A 17,469-nucleotide genomic window follows, 5' to 3' on the forward strand; every position below is an offset into this window, starting at 1 on the left:
TATGATTCTACAATATAAACCTTCATAGAGATTTTACATGCTAATTTCTACACAGTGATTTAACTTGCAGTTAAGCTGTGCAGAAAATCACACTGACAAAGGCCAGTATCCACACAGGACACAGAGGAGTCCTGAAAAAATCTACTTCATCAAAAGAAGGGAGAGAGTCCACAGAGCCACACACTTGCGGGGTCTCTCTCCAGTCTTTGGAGGATGCATCCTCTTTTTCATCCTAAACTCCTTACTGTGTGTTGCCTTATTCCTTTCCCCATTGTTTGAGGTATTAGGAGGGTACAGACTCCCCAAACATCCTACTACATATTCCCCTTTCAAAATGTATTCTCCCTATATCATTGTTGCGATGTGCTTTCATGGTTTACCCCCAAACCCTGGTTCCTCCCCTGAAGATGTCCTCCCAGGTGTGTCAATCACTCTTCCTTTCCCCACCCTGACCCCTGCCAGCACTGTTTGTAACTCCTGGCATTCCAGTAGTGCATTGAGTGATTGGCCATATTCAAAAGATGCCCTCCACCCCCAGGGGGCATTGGGCCATCCAGGTGTCCTTTGTCCCCTGAGACCTCCTCTCCCATACCTGGTTGGTGGCTCCCTATCCCTTCCCCCCTGCCCTCCCCCAGGTAAAAGAGAGGGGAACCACACTGTGCGGCAGTTATGGTGGAGCTGTGACTGGATTCAGAGGCCTGCGGGCCAGAATAAAAGCTCTGGGTTAAAACCCTCCATCAGAACCGACTCCTTTCCTTCACCACAGCCTTAAAAGCATCTCTGGCAGAGGAAACCCTCTGAGGGATCAGACCCTCTGTGAGAAGAAGCTCCATCCTGCCACCACCTGAGCGCCGGCGCACCTGGACTTGTCCTCATGCGCCCAGGTGCAACATTCATGTAGCCAAAAGCATCTCTGGGATCAAACACCACAGTTGCTGCTATTTGGTTCAGCAGCACGGGCCAGACAAGCCAGGCCATGTCCAATTTTTGACATTGGGAACCACCAATCAATGCATCATGCATTGTAAGACCATTAAACTTAGTTTTAAGCCCACCCTGGGCAGAGAAGTTCAAACTCGTAAGTCTATTTAACCTTCTCATTTCCCCCTAAAGTTCAAAAGTTCAGATTGTGCTCAGTTCTGCAACAGTGGTGTGTAGCTTAACATTCCTAAAGACCTCCATACCTATTCTTCCAGAACCTGATTGGTCCTTTCAGGTAATTAGTTAAATACGTTGTTCATTAAGCCCCATCCTTCCAGACCCTGACTGGTTCTTACCGGTTATCTAGCCCTTTGCAAAGACATACACACCCATTCCTCCTGGTTAAGCCAAAGGGGTTCTTTACATAAAACAACCAATCTTAAACACTTCCATCTCTTATTGGTAGTTTTACCAGTATTTAAAATATGTTGCCTAGTATTTAAAATTGTCCTCCTTAGTTCAATCCTGATTTTGTCTAGTTTGAGCTTGCTGTTGTATTCTACTGTTTATTCTTTCTGATGTGTTGTGAATCTTCTGCTAACAGAAATTCTTTCTCTGCGTGGGTTACAAACTGACTCCCTTCTTTTCATCACTAGCTTTATATGCTTGCTGCATAGGGTGCATTTTTCAGGTACTGTATTACTCCCATAGATTTGTTCTGAGCCTTACAAACTGGGTAAAACTGGGTATGTGACTTCAGCCAGAGCCTTGCTCTTTCATAATCTCTCAATATTTAAGACTCCAACACAATACCAAAATGACAGTATATTTAATGGGTGCTACCTGCTCCCTGTCAGCCACAATATTATAGCCGAGCTCATATTTAATTGCTTAGCCATCACAACCCCACAACCCTTCTCTGGGGCTATGGGTCACCAAGTCACAGTTTTTCATTCTGTACATCTAACTTATATTCTGTACTTTTACATGTGTGACCCTAACTTTTCCAGCATTGAAATTATTTTTTAAATAAGTTTATTTCACCCAGCAATCCAATTTCTGTTATAGAACTAATCTGTTCTTATTACTTATAGTGTCAACAGCATTTGTACCAGCAGCAGGTTTTATTAGCAATTATTTTAGCACTTCCTTTCCAATGATTAATAGATCTATCAAATAACTTAGGCCAGATGAACAGATTACTACAACAACTCACCAAAAGCTCTGCATTTTGTTAATAAAGCAACAACAACTCACCAACTTACAAACTACTTAAAATGTGCTAAAGTGATACTGTAGAGTGCTAAACTTTAATCACAATGTAGGTAATTTTTTTGCCAATTGCTTTACAGCATTAAGCTATACCATGACAACATGTTTATCTCTGTCAATAAAGATTGGTGTCTTATTAAAAGCATACATTTTTTTATCTCTCTTAGGCTTTCTAATACTGTATCATCTTGATATTACACTTTGCAGGTACTATTTGCCTGTTTTACTAACCAGTGAGAAGCAATCAGAATGTTACCTGAAGCACCATACAGGATATTTTCATTATCTGCCTATTTGGTGGCAGACACTTTGCTGTCCTCCACCTCTGTGTGCTACCTGTATGTTCCTGTCTGATAAGCACTGGCAAAGATTGTTTCTTCATTGGAGAACAGCATCCTGAGTAATAAAAACTGTAGTTTCCAATATGTCCAAAAACCATCTTCTTGGCTGGTACTTAAATTTTGCATTGAACCATGTGATCAGTCAAATTCACAACACACAGATGTCAGCCAGTGTCATGGTTTTGTTTTGTATTGTACCACAAAAAAGATTAAATTAAAATTTACATTAATAATTTAGGAACACAGAAAGTATTGAAGAGTCTTAAAAAAGTCTTAAAAAATCCTGACTTTCATTATTCAGGGGAAGATAAATAAACAGATTATGCGTATACATAAATACATAAAATATAATTATTTTCCTTCTGAAGAGATTTATCACATGCAGCTTTATTGTGTGAGCTCTTTAAACTTCAGATAGGAGTTTGATCTTTCACTGGAGATTTTATTATATCCAATTATTATCAAATCAATAGTTTTTAATTCAATAGTTCACTTTAATTCCAATGCAAATCATTTCTACTGATATGTCTATTTTAAAATAAACTGTCAATTAAAATAGAAAACCTGCCTCCAAAGTAGGACAAAAAGAGAGAAGGTTAGTGACAGGTTCATAATCAAAGCTCCTGTCTTTATTGAGAAATAAACACTTGTGAGGATTCTTAGTGTGTTTTATAGTCTTAACGGCTGTCAGGTCTCTCTTGATTGACCCTGAATAAAATCTAACTAGGGGTGTCAAAAAAATATGTCCATCAACTTTGCTCATGCATTACAACATAAAAATTGACTGGAGTCATTGACTACAGGTAGCAGTGAGCAAAACTACACAAGATAAATACTCTGGTTTGTGGATACTCATTCAATCCACTTTTGTCTGCCACCTTGATTTTTGGATTGGGCACTCATGGATAAAAAGTAGGTGATCTGAAAAAATCGTGTGTGTCTTTTAAAAGACAGTATCATGTTATGTTACTCCCTTCACAGAAATTTATGTTACATGGTGTTAAACCATAGGCTAAGCTTAATGTAACACGATGCATTAAAAACTGCACATCATGATTGCAATGTGTGTCAGAACAATGAATAGCTATAGCACATATCTCTTCATTTGTACGTAGGGGACCCATGGAAATAATTCGCAAAAGGATATATTCTCCTTTTGATGCCCACACATAAATCCTTTTTCCTCTCACTACTTCTAGCTCTTCACCAAATGGTTGGTCTGAGCTAAGAAAAACTGCTTTTTAAAAAGCCTCAAGTTAGCTAGAAAAGGTTTGAGTTGTAGCTAAACATTTACTATGGGCACAGTTTAACCCTGAAAACTGTAGGAGAGAGCTATTTTGTAACCTACGCTCTCTAGTAGTGTCATATTTGAGGAATCACCATTGCTGCCTTCTCTGCCTAGAGTAAATTGTACTGTCACTATAACTTTGCTGAAAATGAGTAGGTTTCCATCTGATTTTATACTACCGCTTCCCAGTGGGCTACTTCCTTTTTACAGAAGCATAGTTGAAACCAGAATCCATTCCAGTGGTGTTTGGAGACGGCACAAAGGCAGAAATGAGAAAGGACTTCACCCCTGACCCTTTTCAGCTTCTGCCTGGTATGTCTCCATTACTTAGCTTCCCTATGTAACTGAGCCTCTCCTGTAACAAAACATAGCTCCCACTTGAATCACCATATTTAGTAGGTATCTTACTAACTGTGCAACAGCAATCCATTTTATCCTTGTCCAATTCCGTATCTGTGCTACTTGCTTATATCTGTGGTGTTGAACAACTCTGTAAGTGTTTTGGAGGGTTATTTGTGGAAGACAATTTTGACCTGGAGTAATCACCTGATAAGAAAGTGGGATCAAGAGGTTTGCACTACAAGGAATACTCATACTATTTCGTATGCTGACAGCCAGGGAACTTAATTCTTGTGCACTTAGATGTGTCTAGCCGTGTGCCAGCAGCTGTACAGTTATCTACTTAACATGTATTAAAAATTAGGTAAACATGAATAACTTTTATTGAAAATCTGATCTCATTTTGTAGTGTCCTTTGGGGAGGCTGAATGAAATTTCATTTTCCTACAAAAAAAGATAAAATCTGAAGCCTAAATAATTTCCACATTTTGTTTGATCATAAATGAAAATGGAATTACAGTCAGACTGCACACATGGTTTTGATAGGTAAACAAAATAGCATAAAAGCTCACTGAGCATTTACTTATTAAAATAATGGTCTCAGTCCTCAGTTGAAGCACATATGCATTTGGTCATGGGTTTTTCAAGCTGTTGAAACCAACAGTCAATGGATAGACAAGGTGATGGAAACAGCCACTGGGGCTTAGTGGACTAAACCCTAGTGGCTGCACTTCCCTGTGCAAGGTTTGCTCTGATCTCAGCAGCATAGGTGACATAATATCTTAAATTTGAACTATACCAGGTGACAAATGTATATGCTCTAAATTTGAAGTGAACTATGGTATAAGAAAAAACAGCTTCATTGTGTAAAGTCCCTTTTTAGAGCCAAGGAAATAAATTTAAAAGGGAGGTAGGGATATGATCAGAATCCAGAGCTAATAAGACTTGGTATTTGCACATCTTATACATTGACAATTTCTTAGGGGTAGTGTTTAGTTGAGAGACATATTAATTGGGAACTGGTACTATAAAAGGGACCTGTGGCATACTGCAATGCTTTCAAGTGTGTGTGCTCTTTTCTTGCAATGAAGCATGTGTCAGCCTTAACTTCTTAAACCACTCTTTCACAGAGAAATTACAAATTATAGGCAGTGCTTTACACCCTGGTGGGGTTACTTGCAAATATATTAGTGCACTGTGCACACTCCAGATTAAATATATACTACATGATTGTTAATGTGTGCAGGCATTTGAGCTCATCAGGCTGACTAGCTGCTTACGTGAAATGGGAATGAGCAGTAATTACTATATGTGCTCTTATCCACAAGAAATAAACAAAATCTAGATGGAATTTTTTTTTAGACAGAAAGCATAGTGAATTGGCAGTAACAATTACTCCAACTAAAGTAAAGTTGTACAAAACATGTAACAAACTGCCTTGCAAATATTGCATATATGGAGCCAGATGAGAGCTGGAATGACCAGGTGACAGCGGTCAGAGAAGAGGAAGTCATGCTCACAGTAAGTGCAGCTCTACATGGGAGCCGCTGGGAAGGTGCAATACAGGGAAGTACGTAAAGATATGTTTAAGGGCCCATGCATGGAATGACTTGCTCTGTATGTCAGCATAGCTACATCATCAGCAAATTATGTTTAGGCACCCGCCTCTATGCAACAGTGCTCTCATAATGACTAGGGCTAATAGATCTTATGAAAAACCTTCAACCACATGCAACACAAGCAGAATGCTGCCAAGAATCATTGAAGAATTGATAGTTTCTGTACCATGCAAAAGGTACATCAGGATTCACAATCTCTATAAAGGATTGTATTCAACTCCAGTGTAATATCATTAATTCACATGGAAATGTATCGATGACTGACAAGGCTAAAAAATTTGTTTCAAAGGAGTTCTGGAAAACAAACTCCCTACACACCCCTTTATGTACAAAGAAGTGTCTGTCCTGGAAAGCATTATATGTATGTCCCTGGATATCCAGATATCCAAACCCTTAGAAATAAAATTATTGGATCTTTAAGTGTTAATTAACAAATTTTCAGTTATTAATGCAAACATGTATTAATAACAAAGTACATTGTGCTTTCTGACACATTTTACAGTATAATCCATAATCCACCAGTAACACCTTTTTCACATTATCATCATATATGCTTAAATATGAACACAGATTTGGTATATTTTCATCTATTTAGTTAAGTGAATTAGCTGTAAGAAAACATTGCATTCTGTTTCTAAAATTCAGTAGCTGAGCCTAAGCATTGTCAGTAATGCAAGTTAATGTGTCAGGGCTAGAAATAAAACCTTTTTAACACTTGGAAACATGAGTTATTTTCTTAGTATTGCTGCTCTAGGCAATTTTTTGGTTTTGTGCTGTTACCTGTTGTTGGCCTTCTCAATTATTGAATGACTTTGCCAAATATGGAAATGACATTGATGATTATTCTTGAAAAAAATTAATGTGTAGGTATATGGTGGTAATTCAGCTTTTCTTGAGACTTCTGTATTTTCAACCCAGCATAACTGGGTTGCCTTGAAATTTTTAGAGAACAGTTTCAGCCCCAGCATGACTTGATACAGCTTTCTGAAGACAGAATAGTAAGATCTGAGTTTCTGGCAAAGTTAGGGGCTGCATTTTCCTTTATCTCTGCCAGAATGCTGATCTCCTTCCTCCCACTCCTGCATGGCTGGTGGCAGATTTGTGTATCAAATACATAATACATCTGTGAATTTGTCTCCAGGTCATAGTTGTTCATGGCATTAAGCTACTGTTGATTTTGAGACCTGCATCTCTCTTCAGCAACAACCTGCCAAGCAAGGGCTGTGTGTTCCAGGTCTCCTGGGAAAGCTTGCTGGGCTCTGTAAGAGAGCTCATTTCCATCCTCCTCTGCAGATAGCACATAGCTCTGTGGACTTGAGCAGTCTTGGCCGTGTTTATACCGTGTCTGATTGGAGCCTGGCGGTGCCAGCCACTTGGCCACAGCTGCTGGCTAATTACCTGCGACTGGTCATGTCACCAGAAGCTACATAACTTCCTTCCTTGCAGCCAGCTTTTCTCAAGAGATATTGGTCACTGGCAGTGCCAAAGGTCAGGACAAGCCACTAACACAGGACAAAACAATGTGGGGGGGGGGAAAAATCCTCTGCAGACCTTCCTGGACTGCATTCACTGCAAATGCATTTGCTTTTATTTGTTCATTGAAGCTATTAATTTTTCTTTCTTCTTGATTTAGATATTCCTTCAGGGGAATTTCTTTCAAACACAGACCCTAGGGATTGTAACCATAAAGGAAAACAGCCCTTGAACCTGCAATTGATTTCAACTATAGGACTGAGATGCCAGTGCTAATCTTGCCTCTTTATTGCTTTTATGAACTACCAGACACTAAGAGAACAGACAAGTTCTTTTAGAGATCCTTGACAAAACTATGACAACACTAAGTTGTACTGTTTAACACTTAGTTTAACCATTAAACAACAGATTAACAATTAAAGCTTTATTTTCCTTACTGGGATTTCATTATTAGTATAGCACAGAATTTATTACCAGAATAACACAGTATTCCTATTAACAGAATTACACACAGAATGGGTAAGGTTGGAAGGGACCACAGTCAGTCATCTGGTCCAACCTCCCTGCTCAAGAGAGTCATCCTAGACCACACAGCACAGGATTGTGTCCAGGTAGCTCTTGAGTACCCCAGTGAGGGAAACTCCACACCATCTCTGGGCATCTGTTCCAGTGGTCAGTCACTGCACAGTTAAGAAGTTCTTCCTTATGTTCAGGTGGAACTTCCTGGACATCAGTGTCTGCCTCTTGTTCTACTGCTTAGCACCACTAGAAGGATCCATCCTATTGACTCCCTCCTTTTAGATACTTACAGACATTTATGGGGTCTCATCTCAGCTGTCTCTTGTCAAATCAAGACACAGCTGAGAAGAGTGTAGTGCAATCTCTAAGTAGTAAAATATACAATTTATAAGACAATTTTATTTATGATTTCTGTTCACATGGACCCTCTGCAGATGGGATTGGATCATAGCATACCTTTTACAGTATCAATATAACAACCATAATCTAGACTTGAAAATCATGTAAAAGAACATGAGTCACTCCCTTAATCTCTGTGGAAGCAGATGAAGGCAGAGGTGTCCCTGGCCATTGGGATGCCCCAGGTCTCACTGTCCAGTGACAGCTCTGGTACCAGCTCTTCCTCAGGACCTGTCAAAGGTGACAGAGAGATGGTCTGGGGCTGCAGGCAGGCAGTGCTGGGGGCTGCAGGCAGTGCTGGGGGCTGCAGGCAGTGCTGGGGGCTGCAGGCAGTGCTGTGCTGGGGGGCTGCAGGCAGGCAGTGCTGGGGGCTGCAGGCAGTGCTGTGCTGGGGGGCTGCAGGCAGGCAGTGCTGGGGGCTGCAGGCAGTGCTGGGGGGATCTGCAGGCAGTGCTGGGGGGCTGCAGGCAGTGCTGTGCTGGGGGCTGCAGGCAGTGCTGTGCTGGGGGCTGCAGGCAGTGCTGGGGGCTGCAGGCAGTGCTGGGGGCTGGAGGCAGTGCTGTGCTGGGGGGCTGCAGGCAGTGCTGGGGGCTGGAGGCAGTGCTGGGGGCTGGAGGCAGTGCTGGGGGGCTGCAGGCAGTGCTGGGGGCTGGAGGCAGTGCTGTGCTGGGGGCTGCAGGCAGGCAGTGCTGGGGGAGGTTCAGGCAGGCAGTGCTGGGGGCTGCAGGCAGTGCTGGGGGTATCTGCAGGCAGTGCTGGGGGGCTGCAGGCAGTGCTGGGGGAGGTTCAGGCAGGCAGTGCTGGGGGCTGCAGGCAGTGCTGGGGGAGGTTCAGGCAGGCAGTGCTGGGGGCTGCAGGCAGTGCTGGGGGCTGCAGGCAGTGCTGGGGCTGCAGGCAGTGCTGGGGGGATCTGCAGGCAGTGCTGGGGGGATCTGCAGGCAGTGCTGGGGGGCTGCAGGCAGAGCTGGGGGGCTGCAGGCAGTGCTGGGGGGATCTGCAGGCAGTGCTGGGGGGATCTGCAGGCAGGCAGTGCTGGGGCCTGCAGGAAGTGCTGGGGCTGCAGGAAGTGCTGGGGCTGCAGGCAGTGCTGGGGGGCTGCAGGCAGTGCTGGGGGGCTGCAGCTTCCCAGTGCAATAGGAAAAAGAAATCTGTTTTGTTTGTCTCCTTGGTGCACAGGACTTTCCGGGCCTGATAATGGGGGGAAAGCGCATGACACAGCACCAGAGAATGGTGTGAAATGGCGTTAATCATGTAGGTCACCGGCGGCCGGGAGCGGGCGGTGCCGGTCAGTCTGCAGCCCATCGGCACCACGGCGCCGCTCGGCGCCGCTCCTAGGCCGGCACGGCGCTCCGCTCGCACGGCTCTCGGTGTGCGAGCCCGCCGCCGCCGCCGCCCTCACCGCGCCGGGGGAGGTGCCGCTCCCGCCGCTCCCGCCGCGCCGCCCGGGCCGGCGGCTCGGCGCATGCGCGGCGTGGGGCTGCGCAGTCACGGTGCTGCCGCCATGGCCGACCCGCGCCTCCGGCAGATCAAGATTAAGACCGGCGTCGTGAGGCGGTGAGTGGCGGCCGGGGCATGGCCCTGCACGGCCGCGTCGAGGGGCTGCGGCGGGGCTCCGTGCGGGACCGGCCGTGCCGGGGGGCCGCGGTGCTGCGTGGGGCTGGCGGGCTGTGCCGGAGAGCGGCCCTGGCACGGGCATCCCCCGGTACCGCCCGCGGGAGCAGGCCGCGCTTTGCTGGGACACGCTTAAACGCTGTTTTCCTTCCCTTTCTTAGTGCCTTTGGGAGTCGAGGGTAGTCACCCAGCCTCCTCGGTGTGCAGGGCAGTTCCGCCTCATACCTTGCTGAGGTATGAAGCCTCAAATGTTCTTTTTTTTTTTTTTTTTCCCCTCCTTTTTCTTTTAACCAAATCTGCTGTTGAATATTTCTGGTTCAGAAGTTGCAGAACCAGTGGCATTACAGAAGCGATTAGTTAGAAAAGGCCAGTGATATCATCGATCCCAACCTGTGGCGAACATCATCGCCTTGTTAATTCGACCATAGCATTCCATTCTTTCCTCGAAGGATGGGGACTCCACCTCGTCCCTGGGTGCTCCTGGTAGATTCGTCATCAGAGCCTTGATCTTCCATGGTTTTAACAGAGTCCTAGTTTTCAAGAAAAGTGTATTGCTCAGGATCACTCCTACAGCTTTAAACACTGGTCACGCTGGGGTTTATTAAGGCTACAAAGACTGTGCTGACTCAGGCAGAGACAAGAATTACTGTGTGTGCTGGATGAAGATGTTAAATTGTGTAATTTCATAAATCAACTTCATGTTATGACTGCAAATTCCTGTCAGTAAGATAGGCACATTTTCTTCTAGTTGATTCACTTTTAAAGGTTGGACTTGAAGACTAGAAAAGTTAACACTTTTTGGTGTTAGTTAAAGGCACTTCAGAATTTCTCTGAACACAGGAGCAAACCACACAACTATGCATTTCAGAGCTAGTACAAAGAAGGAATGAAAAGTTTGGGTAAACAATACAGATACAGTCAACAAGATTCAGATTTGCTTTTGGAGAACGTCCGTGTAAGTAAGCAAGTAAACTTGAGTTGAGTGTGTTGTGCAATAGCAACAGGCACATCTACAGTTACTGTGCAGCAGCTGGCATTCTCTAAGTGAAGGTAACTTAAAAAAAAAAAAAAAAAGGGAGAGGAGGAATGTTATCTTAATTCCCTGTAGGGACATGATACAGTGGCAGCTCCCACTTCTTGTATCTGTGGGCAGCAATAGCTGTTCACAGATATGTGAAGATGTCTGGCTCTGACCCACTCCACCCTTCCTTCTCTAACCAGAAGCCTAGTTATGCATTCTGCTGCAGTGGGCATACCTGTGACATGTGTCAACCTGGGAAGATTAGCACTGTCCTCTTATTTGGAACTAGAACAACTCCATATGTATTTTTTTTTTTCCTTGCATAGAGGCTTATTAAGCATTTTATAAAGCGACTGATTTAGCACTTCAGTTAATTTTCATTAGGCTTTCTTCTGTTTTCTGTTTAGACGAGCACATTGAATCTGGCATGTAATATTGATTTCTAACCATGTTCAGTGCTCAGGCTTTAAGAATATATCAAAAAAGTTAGGGGTCAACTGTTAGGATATAGAGAGTGTTTTAGACATTTCCTTTGACTTGTGCTAATCATCTGTTGTAGCCTTTTTTTTCCTCATTAGTTACCTAACTCGTCACTTTTTTTTCATGCTAAGAATGAAGCAGCTGTTATGCTTAGGTTTTTTGGGTTTTTTTTAGCAGTAAGTCATAAATTCTTTGTGTACTCCTCTCAAGAGGTTGTATTTTAGGTTGTAGGTAATTTACTTGCTTGTACATTTCTTACATTGCTGTGTATCAGTGAAAGAAATTTAAACTAGAAACAGGGAGCTTTTTTACTTTTGTGGCAAATCTGATAGCCAGGCTCTTGGTGATTTTATACTTTCAATAGTTTGTAATTCAAAAGAAGTTGATTTCTTGCACATGAGTAGGAATGTTTCCTGTATTCATGGCTTATGTCCTAGCAAGCAATACTTCTTGTTTAATTGCTTCAAAATAGTTTTAATCTCAGTAAATCCAAGCAACTACCTGCTGGATAGTGAGAGAATTGACTAGGGGGAAAAAAAAAAAACTTCTAAAATACCTTATTTGCATTTCAGATTGGAAATCATTTTAAAAACCGCCACAAACAAAGTAAGTCAGGTTGTCTGAAAATAGCACTGACATTTGCCCATAGTTTCCATCTGATTAAGTGAAAGTGACACGAGTAGATTAGAATGAGACTAAGACAATTCACATTGCAATTGTGTTAGTTTAACTTTAACAATCTTTTAACATGCTTGTTTAAATGTGGCTGACATACCATAATTACAAATCTACAAGCCTTGATTATAGAATTTTACATCATGAACCTATGGGGAAAGTATATTGATTTTTTGTGAAGCAATTCCTTTTTTTTTTTTTTAATTTACCATTCTAAAACTGGTATCTTCACAAGATTGTTCTTTTGCCTGCTGCGCTGGTGTTGATACTATTTTTTCTCTTTGTTAAATAATATCATACTGCAAAGCAGTTTACACTGATTCTCCCCCTCACTCCAAGCATAGGAAATTCTGCAAGTTACACAAAACTCTTGGTCTGATTTTAAATATAAATATGAACAATTCTCTTAAATTGAATTGTTTTACCCCTGAGTTCAGGATATATTTTGTGCAAGAGAAGTATGAAGAATGCGAGGGCTCCCTTTCACTCCTTGTTCACTGTATTGCTAATTCAAGCACAAAAACAGTTTGTGTTCTTGGTTACTCAAGAAATTTGCTATTTCTAGTGTGAGTCAGAAATCTCCATCTTCTATCCACTGTGTATGAAGTATGGTTGCTTTCTTGCATGTTGCCCATTAGCCATAGATCCTCACTCATAGAACCAGTGTATTGATGAGAAACTCAGGTCTCTCTCCTTTCTTGTTATAATTAGAGGATTGTGTGCAACAACTGTTTGTTAGCTCAATTAATGGGAAGGGCTAGGATATTTCATATTATTTGGGCACTGAGGAATGATCTGCAGAGCTGCTCAGCTATACTGAGTCAGCATGATAAAGCAATTTAATGTGTGTACACTGCACATCTGAGAGCTCAGGGATTGAAGAAGGTGAATATGCATAATGCTTTTTTGGATACAAGCTGACTCCCAAAGCCCTTTTTTCAGAATGTGGATTGTGCATCTGTTGCCTAGGGTTGTCTGCAGCAGTCCTGGAGTCGTTGTAAATTTGGATTCAGTGTTAGCCAAGCGTGGTAGTGGTGGTCCAGAGCTGCTTAGATATGTCTTAAGTACCTTTTGTAGTGCTCCTGACATCAGGAGTCTGGAGCTGGCCCTGCGTTTGAAGACTGCTTAATCTTTGAGACTTACTAACATTGTCTTTCCCACGTAAAAACCCCTACTTTATGTGGTTTGAGAAAAGAGTGCACCTGCACTTAGATGTTGTCTGAGGTAAGGTCTGTGACATACATAGTTATCAATGTAGATAATTAGTTGGAAGGTCTAGAAGCAAACCTTTTTTTTTTTTTTTTTTCCCCAAGGGTTTCCTGTTTCTCTGATTCTTTTCAATACAAGTTTTAACTTCACAACAACAAACAGTACCCACACGCCTCTTAAAAAGCTGTGACAAGGACACAGTTGTTGCTGTGGAAATTGCATAGTTTGTTTTGTTTTTTAATATATTTGATTCTACTTGCTACTATACCTTTAGAGACTACCTAAGTGATTCCTTTTTAGAAATATTTCACAAATTTAAGTTAGAATAATCAGATCTGTAGAAGACTGTCTCTTGCATTCCTTTTTCCATCCCATTACCTCTTTTAAAAAAATCTAGCATCTCAGATTTTTTGTGTTTACCATTGTTTTCTGCCCCCTAAGTAAAACTGTCTTTGCATGTTGATGGTGGCCGTAATAATCTATTAATGTTATCATGTTGGCTGACAAATTAAAACATGCCCAAGCAGGTTTACAACCATAGGTGTTAGTGATACAATGTTAGTGATACAATATTAAGGAGGAAAGCATTTTTTTCCTTTTTTAAAATTTTCATTTGGTTGAGAATATGTGCAAAACTGTGGCTTTTAGCCTTCAGTTATTTAAGCAATCTTTCAAAACTTTGGAGGTTCCAGTTGCTTGGCAGTACCAGTTTGGTGGCTTTATTAATATGTGTCGTGCTTTTGTTTTTCTTCATGGCATGGAGCCACATACTCACCTATGTGGATTAAACAGTTACAAATAATTATTTTCTGTTGAATTAGAATGTGGATCCATTGGAAATCTAGAAAAATTGTATTAAGTTTATGGTAATGCTTTATAGGCAGGAGATGAATTACAGCTATGCAAACAACCATAGTCTATCCTGCCTTGACTTTAAGGATTATTGAATTGGATGTATCATATAGTTGTAAATCTCATTCAAGAGCACGACATTCATTGTTTTTTCTTTTAACTGTAGTAAGTCTTTCTGAGGCATTATGAATTGCCTACACACATAATATGACTGCAATTCTATTTAATTTTTCTCATTATTGTAGCACTTACAGTAACTCCCAGCTGGGAGGGGCCTAGAGGGGAGGAAGTAGATTCTCCAAAACAAAGTCTTGACTGAAGATGATGCCTGGAATACAAAGGGAAAATGAAGTTAAGATCTTTGGCAACCCAAATTGTTTCCACATCAGAGGCTTAACTTCTTGTTCTTCTCTAAAACTGAAGTTCTTGGGCTCCTTAGCATTTACAACTTTCTGTAGAAGCAAGAACAAGTGAAGCCCTGAAGATTCAGAGATGCCTCTAGTTACATAGATGACTTAAAAATTTTTAACTTTACAAGTAATTTTTATCTTTAAATAATTTTCTGACTTAAAAAATCATGTATCTGATTTTCATCTTTTTTACAGTAGTAATCCTTGAGAAAACCCGACCTTGCAAAGTTACTCTGAAGTGTCACAGTAAATCTAACAGTTCTATAAGCTGTTAGATGCAGAAGGGACTAAAAATTATGCATATACTTATGTATTGTTACATCTTGAGTCTTAAAAGAGAAAATTTCTCTTTGGTGATAGTTATGTCACTAGAGGAAGAAAATAAGCTCATAAACTTGGTATCCTATGTAAATCAGAAAGTAGGCAGTCATGGCTAAGAAAATATGGCACTTTGCATACCTGGGTTAAATAATGTATTTCGACATCCTTCCTTGTTTTTTTCTTTTGGGCCCTATAGTCAGTAAAGTTTGTATTCTTATGTAGCCTTAGTGAACCCCAAGAGTGTGTGTAAGTAAAATTTGCAGATTAAGGACCTGGTATTTTAAGCTCTGCAGGTCATGATTAGCATATTGCCAGTGTTACTGCAGTTGCTGAATTACTTGACCTAGAAATGTGCATATTGTTAATACATTCTACTAGAAGGAAAATTACTATTATACTATTAATATTTATATAAGAATTTGATTATACTATAAGGAAAAAACACTGTGCCTTGTACATTATCATGGACTTGTAAGTTTGAACTAAGTTAGCATAGATATCTCATCTAGTCAGTACTGTCACTCTGTGCTCTTAGGCTGAATCCATGGCATAATAGCATGTACAATAGTTAATGGTAACATTAGTTCTGAAGAAATGCATTTTCTAGTGAATAGGACATAGTGAATTTGTTCAGTAGCAAAACTGAGCAATTCCCCCTCATCTTCTTCAGAGGTCTGCTTTGCTCAGTTCAGCCAGGAAAATGTTTCTTGTGTTGATTTTTCTAATACGGGAAAGAAGTCTATATTTGGTGGCTTAAGCACACAGGTGCCATTCTAGCTCATGTAGAATCAGCAGCTACTGGATTTTGGGGGAACATTAGGAGTAGCAGCACATGCTTGCTCTGTCTTTGTACCGTTTTACCACTTTTATTCTAGGCATCCATTAGTAGTTCCTGTGTGTGACTGTGGAAGAAGTTAGAATTTTTCTCTATATACAGAGGATCTTAATTTCATTATGCATACAGAAAACCCCCATTGTGCATAATTTTTTCATCTGTCAAATTTCAGATAAACTGCCCTTCTTACAATCAGAGAGGTAGATTTGCTTGCTACTGCTACTGATGCAACTACAGGAGATGACAGCGTTGATATATATGGACTGGAGCAAGAATGTAGGTGCCTTTGTGAAGTCAGAAAGGAGGGCAGTTTGGGGCTCTTTCTGCAGCAGCTGAAAGAACAGCACTCGAAACTCTGCACCCTAAGCAGACTAGGGGTGAAGTCTGTTGAGAAATCAAAGTGATCCTAAATATGGAGATCTCATTTCCCTCTCCCCTTCTCTGGTCTCTAATACTAGTCAAACCTTTTGTTGAGCTCACTCAATTTGCTTAACACATAAGAAAAACTGTCATGCTGTTATTTGTTTGGGCTTTGGTTTTTTCAGGGTTTGTTTATTTTGTTTTTGTTGTTTTCTTTGTTGGAGATTTTTTGTTTTGTTCATTGTATTAATTTCTTGCAGTTTTGATGTGGAGAGATCATTTCAACATTATTGCTGGCAGAGGTGTGTGCTAGAGCCAAGGAGGAGAAGACCTCTGTTCACCAGTGGTCAGCTTTTTTGCTGTCTCGATCTGTCTTGTGTTACTTTGTTCTTCAGGTTGGGGAGCTGAAGTGGGGGAGGGAGATTGAGTAAAGGAAAATGGATAAGGAAATAAGTCATAATGATATGGAAAGGACTTTTTTCTGTTTCTACTTGAAGATTCTGTCAAGCCCTTTGGGCTCTTCTGGGTTTAGTCTCCAGTTTTAAAATAATAAAACTGTTTCTTACAGAAATAACAGAAATTGTGATGTTATTAGGTGTTAAATAATATGGAAGCCAAATGTGTTAAGAATTTTAAAAGGGCAGCAGCCATAGCTAGAAGCTGACTTCTTGTCTGTAAAAACATTTATGGTTTAGTTTTCTTCTTCAGTGATTAAAAATCCTTAAATAGATTTCTAGAGGCAGGTATGCCACCAGAAATATCACTTCATTTGTTTCTTTATAGTCTTTCCCAAGTAGATAACTACTGACTGGCAGTAGAGACAAGAGGTGGAATAACTGGATCTTATGTTTCTACTTTTTCATCATGAAAGACTGGGAAATTCTAGTAAAATACTTTTATTCTGTTTGGGTTGTTTTCATCTGTTGTTTCTAGGGGTGTAGACCTCTTCTCCAGGGTCCATGAAAAACAACTTAAGGAAAGCAAGCTTGTTGTCAGTAGATTTAAGTCAGGTATGTGGGAGCCTTCACTTCAATTGAACATTTATGTATAGCTGGAAAGAGCTAATATAAATGAAGACTTTGCAATGTGCCTCAAATCAAAAGTTCTCATACGTTTCATGATAGTTTGTGGAACTGCCAGTGCTTGCTAGAAAACAGAGTGCTATGGGTAGACTGCAAAAAAATATATTAAAAAATGAAACTTCTTTACAGGTGTTTTCTTTTTTAACATCTGACCCAACTGCAAAATATTTTATACCACTATTTTAATTGTGACTCTTTGTTGTCTTTGTTACTCTTCACAGAAATGGTTAGGGTTTTTTTTTAATCATTGCTATCTTTAAATTTGAGTCCTTGTTTTGAAACTCTAGGATAAAAAGGAAGAGTGAAGTGTAAATAACACTTCAGTGTCCAAAGGAAATACTGAGTCTGGATAAAGAATAAAAATAACAAATCTACATTGACTTGGAATGTTTAGATATTTTGTAGATATTTTAGATATTTTGTAGATATGTTGGGTAAAACT

General features: G+C 40.9%; 1 protein-coding gene across 1 annotated transcript in view; it reads left to right on the plus strand.

Annotated features, from left to right (window-relative positions):
* The first annotated feature begins 9,609 nt into the window (after positions 1 to 9,609).
* TBCA (tubulin folding cofactor A) overlaps positions 9,610 to 17,469 on the plus strand; it is a 25,920-nt gene continuing 18,060 nt past the window's right edge. Inside the window, exon 1 of the mRNA XM_021531841.3 lies at positions 9,610 to 9,725. Coding sequence (XP_021387516.1) covers positions 9,634 to 9,725 — 92 coding nt within the window. The 5' untranslated portion in view covers positions 9,610 to 9,633. The remainder of the gene's footprint in view (positions 9,726 to 17,469) is intronic.

This window comes from Lonchura striata, chromosome Z (genome assembly GCF_046129695.1).
Source record: "Lonchura striata isolate bLonStr1 chromosome Z, bLonStr1.mat, whole genome shotgun sequence".
In the NCBI taxonomy this organism is placed as follows: domain Eukaryota; kingdom Metazoa; phylum Chordata; class Aves; order Passeriformes; family Estrildidae; genus Lonchura; species Lonchura striata.